We start from the raw sequence: 8,152 nt of genomic DNA on the forward strand, positions 1-8,152 counted from the left end.
GGAGGTACAGAAAGAATAACCCCCACCAAACAAGCTGCTGAGAAATGAAAATAAATGAATCCAATCTAGAGAAAGACAATGAATACAAGACTCTGAGACAAATATGGAGCCAGGAGGCCTTGGAATGTAACAGAAGGGTTTCACACACACACAAAAAGGCCCAGAAGCGGGAAATAATGACTAATCTGACAGATAATGAAAGAGGTAAATTCTGAGGAGAGACTTGTGAACCTGTATCGCACCATTTAATAAACACTATTACAGCATGTGAGAGTTGGACATTAAATAAGGAAAAGCGAGGAATCATCAATGCTTTTGAATTATGATGCTGGGGAACAATATGAAAAGTCCCATGGGCTTCCAAGGGAATGAACAAATCTGTCTTAAAAATACAGCCAGAATTCTCCTTCGAAGCAAGGATGGCAAGACCTTGCCTCACATCCTTTGGACATGTTATCAGGAGAGACCCGTCCCTGTTCGGGAAGGTCGAGGGGCATTGAAAAGAAGAAGTCCAGCTACAAAATGGACAGACACAGGGGCAGCAATGGGCTCCCCCATAAGAATGATGGTGAGGATGCCACAGGCCTGGACAGGGCTTCCTTCTGCGGCACCATCTGGGAACCAACTAAGTGGCACCTATTATCCACAACATTACATTAAATAATCAATGATGTTCTCTGCCCCAAATAATGAGAAAAATACAACATGCACTGTTGCAAATTCAGAAACATTCCTCTGCTTCAATTTAATTTAAAATATTCATGACCTCTGTTTCATTGAAGGAAGAAGGTAGGATAAGCTATTGGGTGGTTTGATAAGTACTTAAAATTGTGAAAATAAAATTGATTAGCTGAAATTTCAGCTCCACCTCCTACACATTAGAAAAATATTCATAAAAACTTGTTTTGTGACTACAATAGATGTGCACACTCCTAAATTTTATAATTAGGTGCCTTTGGAGAATAAATTTATGGTGGAAGAACTATCTTTTAACACTTGACCAGTTACAGTAAGTTTTATTGCTCTCCTAAACCATGGGTAAAATACAGCATATATCAAAGGATTTAGAGCAGAGTTATAATAACCAAACCATGCTAATATTTCATAGATATAACCTGGAGTCACAGAGCCCAAAATAGAATCAAAAAATGAGTCAATCATATATGGTAACCATGAAATCATAAATGCTACCACAGTGACCCCCAGGGTCTTGGCTGCTTTTCTCTCTCTCTTGGCCACTCTGGCTTTGTAACTCTCTGATGAGGATTCTGAATTGCTAACAGTGGCTTCAACCTTTTGAGCCTGTTTTCTAGCCACAAGAAAAATCTTACTGTAAAGAATTATCATAACTAGAGTAGGTATAAAGAATAACAAAAAATTTATCAAAAACCAGTCTTGATTTATAACTACTTGACAACCACCTACACAGTTGAGAGCAAGAGATAATTCCTCCATACCAACATCATTCACTCCTGTGTAGAACACGGCGCCGCTGTACACAACGGGCAGGATCCAGGAGATGCCGATGCACATTCGGGACACAGACACAGTGAACTTGGTCGGATAGACCAGAGGGTCAGTGACAGCGATGTACCTGTCGATGGAGATGAAGCACAAGTGGAAGAGAGAAGAGTAGCAAAACGCCACATCAAAGCAGCTGTGAATGGTACAAAACTGGGCCCCGAAGTACCAGCAGCTCTCCACAGACCTGACCAGGCTGAAGGGCATCACGGTCGCACCCACTAAAAAGTCAGCACAGGCCAGGGAGGCGATGAGGAAATTGGTTGGAGAGTACAGCTGCTTGAAATGTAGGACTGAAATGATCACCAGCAGGTTTCCAAACACTGCGAGCACAGCCCCAAAGCCAAAGACCACGTACAGAAGCACGCGGGGTCCGGGTGAGTAGGGAGACTTGACACAGGATCCGTTCACGTTCTCATAGCAGAGCTGCACGGGGGCAGCCGGGAATGCACTGCTGCTCACAATGCTGTTGTTTACATAGAGAGACATGTTGAACTTGTCAACCACACAAAACAAAGCAGTTCCACATTTCCTGAAGGGAGAGAAAAGATCCTCTAAAATACCAGAACCATGAGCTGTCACACAATCTTTTAAAATAATAACTACAGACTATATGGAATGATCAAAAAATTAAATCAAATGTCTGATAAATATCATTACAAATAATTATAACCACTATTATTCTTTTTCTTAAAGGAAATGTGCTGATCGGGGTGAATACCCTCACCTGATATCTGTGGTCTGAAATCACCAGACTTGCGGAATTCAGTAAAGATTTATAGCCTTCCCTGTGGGGAAGCTCTATTCTGTTGAATAAAGTTGCTGTAATCAGAATCCACTGAAGTGGGTTTGCTTTTTATACTTCAGAATATTTTGTGCATAAGATTTTGAAAACCCAACAAGAATTTAATCTGAAGTAAATAGTTTGCAAAATTATTATTACCACAAAAAAGTCTTTGGCTTTCCAATTTATCAAATACTTTTTGTTACCCGGTCTTAAAAAAAATAGTGTATTGGAATAGAATTCACATATCAGATATTCAATAGTTTAATCATTGCTACCTGCTCTTGTGCCTTCAATGTTTGTCTTTGCAATAGTGGGTGAGATGTGATGGCTTTGTTTTCTGCTACCTTTTATTACCCTCAACCCCTTAGAAAGGCTGTTGAATTAATAACCAAAGCCCCTAGGAGACAGAACAAATCCCATGTCAAAATGCACTCAAGTCGAAGGTGTGAATACTAACCCCCAAATTAAATGCATTAACCTCCACTTGAAAAATAATGGTTGTGTTTGTTCTTGTCTTTCAATTTTATTAACTGAGATTAATACATAAACCAAATCATCCCATAGTTCTGCTGAATTGTACAATTATTACCACAATCAGTTTTCAGACATTGTCTATATGGACCCCGTGAGGTCATCACCCCTTCACCCCACCATTAGCTATATGGTCACCCCTCTCTCCAAGCCTTTATTGTACTTTCTGATTTTATAGATTCATCAAACACCAAAAAATGAAACACCAATTACTACAACTTCATGATGGTGACCCCAATGAGAAATATAATGTTTGCTGTAAAAGAAAATCCAAATTAAAACCCCTAAAGACAGTATTTTAAAAAACTGATTACATTATCACTCACAAAAAATGTGGTAGTTATAAACAAATATTTCTAAAGGGCATCCAGGAATACATACAAAAGATGATGCAGCACGAATTAAGTCTGCACAGAGGAGAGAGTTTTATTTTAATGTGGCAAAACTAAAAAGTACATTCTCTACATTAAGAGAGCAACACATTAAAATTTCAAGAATACCTGATGAAATACAGGAAAGGTCATTTGTTAAAATCCAATACGGATTCTTTATTTAAAAGAATAGCTCTTTAGTAAACGAAAATTAGAAGAGATCTCCTGTTTAGATAAACAACACACACAACATATGTGACTCTTCATAGTGACACTTGGAAGCACCCTTTCCAGATCCGCGGCAATGCCAAGATGTGTCAAATATCAGACAAAAAATGGGGCATGAGTCCTCCCAAGAAAACCATAAAGCTAAATGAAGTTCACTCATTCATCTATCCAACTTAACCAATTGTTATGAAACTATTTGCATCAAGTGCTTGAATATAAAAACATATAAACAAGGAATATCTTCTGTCTTTATTTGTTCTCTATGATAATAGGCAGATATAAAAATGTAAGAACATGATGACTTCAAGCTAAAGTCAGCACATTTATAGAATTGAAAGTCAGAGGCTCTCTGCTCCTCCTCGTGGGCTCTCTGCTCCTCCTCGTGCGACAGACAGCCGCCTCTCCCGTGCAGTCCCAGCCGCATCCCGAGACACGATGGTGAAGGTCGGAGCGAACGGATTTGGCCGCATTGGGCGCCTGGTCACCAGGGCTGCTTTCAATTCTGGCAAAGTGGAAATTGTTGCCATCAATGACCCCTTCATTGATCTGAACTACATGGTCTACATGTTCCAGTATGATTCCACCCACGGCAAGTTCAATGGCACTGTCAAGGCTGAGAACGGGAAGCTTAACATCAATGGGAAGGCCATCTCCATCTTCCAGGAGCGAGATCCCACCAACATCAAGTGGGGTGAGGTCGGTGCTGAGTATGTCGTGGAGTTAACTGGTGTCTTCACCACCATAGGGAAGGCTGGGGCTCACTTGAAGGGCGGTGCCAAAAGGGTGATCATCTCTCCCCCTTCTGCTGATGCCCCCATGTTTGTGATGGGCGTGAACCACGAGGAGTATGACAACTCCCTCAAGATTGTCAGCAATGCCTCCTGCACCACCAACTGCTTAGCCCCCCTGACCAAAGTCATCCATGACAATTTTGCCATCGTGGAAGGACTCATGACCACAGTCCATGCCATCACTGCCACCCAGAAGACTGTGGATGGCCCCTCTGGGAAACTCTGGCGTGATGGCCGTGGGGCTGCTCAGAACATCATCCCCGCATCTACTGGCGCTGCCAAGGCTGTGGGCAAGATTATCCCGGAGCTGAATGGGAAACTGACTGGCATGGCCTTCCGTGTCCCCACCCCCAATGTGTCTGTCGTGGATCTCACCTGCCGTCTGGAGAAAGCTGCCAAGTACAGTGACATCAAGAAGGTGGTGAAGCAGGCGGCCGATGGTCCCCTAAAGGGCATCCTGGCCTACACTGAGGACCAGGTTGTCTCCTGTGACTTCAACAGTGACCCCCACTCTTCCACCTTTGATGCTGAGGCTGGCATTGCCCTCAACGACCACTTTGTCAAGCTCATTTCCTGGTATGACAATGAATTTGGCTACAGCCACAGAGTGGTGGACCTCATGGTCCACATGGCCTCCAAGGAGTAAGAGCTCCCCTGGACCACCAGCAACAGCGCTAGAGGAAGAGAGAGAGGCCCTCAGCTGCTGGGGAGTCTTTGCCCCTAATTCAATCCCCCAACACACTGAGAATATTCCATCCAGACCCCTGAAGGAAGGGGAGGGGCTTAGAAAACTCGACCTTGTCATGTACCATCAATAAAGTACACTATACCCAGAAGAAGAAAAAAAGAAAGTCAGAAATGTCATGTGATCAGCTCCCATGGCTGTAATTGCATGAGACGGAATCAGCAAGGAGGGACTGTAGATCCAATGGAGGAGGAGGAGGGGAAGGGGTTGAGGTAAAGAACAGGAGACTGCAGAATGGTGCACTGGCATTTAGATCACGCTGTTCATAAATTAGCAGATACAATGTGGACATGAGAATTGAGGAAAAAATAGTAAGTGAGAAACTGAACTGAAATACAGGTGAGACGGAATGTTTTCTTTCTTTTTTTATAACTGAGCTCTAAATCTCTTATGAATTACTACCTGATGGTATGCCATAAGCTTACTTTGACTTTTCTACCAAAGCTGTAGCTAAGTGCAATGCTGCTCATGTGGTCTACTAGCTTCCACAAATTGTCCCAGTTTGGGACAGTCTTTGCTTTTAATCATTTTATTAGGGCCTCATACAACTCTTATCACAATCCATACATACATCAATTGTGTAAAGCACATTTGTACATTCATTGCCCTCATCATTCTCAAAACATTTGCTCTCCACTTAAGCCCCTGGCATCAGCTCCTCATTTTTCCCCTCCCTCCCCGCTCGCCCCTCCCTCATGAACCCTTGATAATTTATAAATTATTATTTTGTCATATCTTGCGCTGTCCGAAGTCTCCCTTCACCCACTTTTCTGTTGTCCATGCCCCAGGAAAGAGATTATATGTAGATCTTTGTAATCAGTTGCCCCTTTCCAACCCACCCTCCCTCTACCCTCCAGGTATCGCCACTCGCACCACTGATCCTGAAGGGATCATCCTCCCTGGATTCCCTGGATTTCCAGTTTGTCTGTACCAGTGTACACCCTCTGGTGTAGCCAGATTTGTAAGGTAGAATTGGGATCATGTTTAGGAACTAGAGGAAAGTTGTATGTTTCATCATTGCTACATCACACCCTGACTGGCTCGTCTCCTCCCTGAGACCTTTGTATGCACTGTCTTGTACAAAATGTCCATCTTTCTGATAATATGAAAAAAAGATATCCCCACTTCCCCAAACTCTATATATTTGTTTACCAATATGTCCCCTCAGGCCTAGGAAGGGCTATGAATCTAGGGAGCTCTTTTGTATACCTCAGACCACCCATATATGTGGTCACATCTGTGAAAATTAATTCCTGCTGGGAGGTCAGTAGCCATGAGATGCTATAACTTTGCTCCTTACTGTAGTCAAGAAATTGCTGTGGACTCAATCCCTGAATCCCTCAATCTCTGGCATACAGTGGAACCTGATTCATAATGATGCTGGAGGAAAGAATAAAACTCCCCCCATAGGTTTCTGAGCCTGTAATATTTACTGAAGCCCAAAGATTCATATTTATCCCATGGAGTAGCTGGAGCGTGTCAATTGCTGACCTTTAAGTTAGCAGCCCAATAGGCCAACTATCCTCATTGCCACCAAGTCTATTCCAACACATAGAAATCATATATGACAGAGTAGAAATTCCCTTTGGGTATTAGTAGTCTAAAACGTATCTCAAAAATATCTCAAAAAGACATTTGATTCATTGAACACTAATGATGGAATATTTGATGAGCTGTGAGAGGACATACGGCTATCATTCATGAGGAGAGCAAAATATCATTAAAGAGACAGGAAAGAAAGACAGGATGAAAGTTGATGTCAGAAGAGACCATGACACTTACCCCTAATCATAGAGTAGCTAAAGCAAATGGAAAGAAGAGTGAAATCAATGAGCTGAAAAGAAAACTTCAAATGACAGCTTCAGAAGACATAATCACATTTTGTAAGGAAATATACAAAAACTTAGAGTTGAACAACCAAAAAGAAAGAACACACTCAACGTATCTGAAACTGAAAGAAATGGGGTGGGAGGGAATCAAGCCTTGAGTTGCAATCTTGAGAGATTCTATTGGCAAAATATTGACTGGTGCAAGAAGCATCATCAGAAGAGGGAAAGAATTCATAGAGGCGCCAGACTAAAAAGTCCACTTTCCTCCATTTCCGGAGGTAGAATACGCGCAGGAACCAAAGGTGTTGAGGAAGTAAGTTCAAGCTGCACTGAAAGCATTGGTTTGAAACAAGGATCCACGAACTGATGAAATACCAGTTGAAATGCCTCAACAAGCTCCTGGAGCTGCAGCAACACTCGCTCTTCTAGATCAGGGAATTTGGAAGACAGCTACTGGGCCAACTGATTGGAAGAGATCCGTAATTTGTGCCAAACCCAGCAAAAGATGGCCCAACAGAATGCTCCACCTATAGAACAACACAATTGATATCACAAGCACATAATTTTTTTTTTTCTGAAGATCATCAAACAATGGTTGCAGCAGCGCATTGGCAGGGAGTGGCCTGGATTCAGGTTGGATTCAGAAGAGAACGTGGAACAGCATATGTTGTTGCTGGAGTCAGATGGAACTTAGTCAAAAGCAGAGAATACCGCAAAGCTGCTTACATGTGTTTTATTGACTATGCAAAGGCATTCAATTGTGTGGAACATAATTGACTCTGGACAACCTTGAGAAGAATGAGAATTCCAGAACAATTCATTGTACTCATAGGGAACTTTTTCATGGAACAAGAGAAAATTCTGTGAACAGAACAAGGGAATATTGCATAGTTTAAAAACAGGAAAGTTTTTACCATGGCTGTATCCTCTCACCATACTTATTCAATCTATATTGTGAATTAATAATCTGAGAATATGTATTTTCAGAAGAATAACACGACATCAAGAATTTATGAAGGCTTATTAAAAATCTGCAATTTCAGTTGACACAATCCAGCTGAATGTGTGGAGGACTTCCCAAATTTTACCTGTATCCACTTATCAGGAGGATGAGCACTGGAGAAGGACAACTGTAAAGATGCTTTGATGATCAAGGATAATAGCCTTCAGTATGGATTACAAGAAAACCATAAGCCTCACAACTGGATCAATAGATGACATAATAATAAATGGGGAAAAGTTTGAAATGGTCAAAGATTTTGTCTTGGTTGGATCCACAATCAATGCTAATGGAAGCAGCAGTGAATGGATCAAAAGACCCGTTGCGTTAGGAAAATATGCTGCCTAAG

At 41.8% G+C, this 8,152-nt stretch overlaps 2 protein-coding genes across 3 annotated transcripts; one reads left to right on the forward strand and one right to left on the reverse strand.

The window, feature by feature from the left end:
• Positions 1–945: 945 nt before the first annotated feature.
• LOC101652381 (trace amine-associated receptor 6-like) lies at positions 946–2,010 on the reverse strand. Its single transcript, XM_004702167.1, has one exon. The coding sequence runs from the start codon at positions 2,008–2,010 to the stop codon at positions 946–948; it is 1,065 nt and encodes a 354-aa protein (XP_004702224.1).
• A 1,852-nt stretch (positions 2,011–3,862) lies between these two features.
• On the forward strand, positions 3,863–4,901 carry LOC101652698 (glyceraldehyde-3-phosphate dehydrogenase-like). 2 transcript variants are annotated; one of them, XM_030886841.2, is made up of 2 exons: positions 3,864–3,996; positions 4,051–4,901. In XM_030886841.2, exons 1-2 carry the CDS (start codon positions 3,874–3,876, stop codon positions 4,873–4,875), a joined length of 948 nt encoding a protein of 315 aa, XP_030742701.2. In that variant the 5' UTR covers positions 3,864–3,873; the 3' UTR covers positions 4,876–4,901. The 2 variants fall into 2 exon arrangements, with proteins under 2 accessions (XP_012859939.1, XP_030742701.2); XM_013004485.2 differs by having other exon boundaries at positions 3,863–4,901.
• Positions 4,902–8,152: the final 3,251 nt, after the last annotated feature.

This window comes from Echinops telfairi, unplaced genomic scaffold (assembly GCF_000313985.2).
Source record: "Echinops telfairi isolate 266 unplaced genomic scaffold, ASM31398v2 ScPeMD7_3533;HRSCAF=4204_0, whole genome shotgun sequence".
NCBI classification, from domain to species: Eukaryota; Metazoa; Chordata; class Mammalia; order Afrosoricida; family Tenrecidae; genus Echinops; species Echinops telfairi.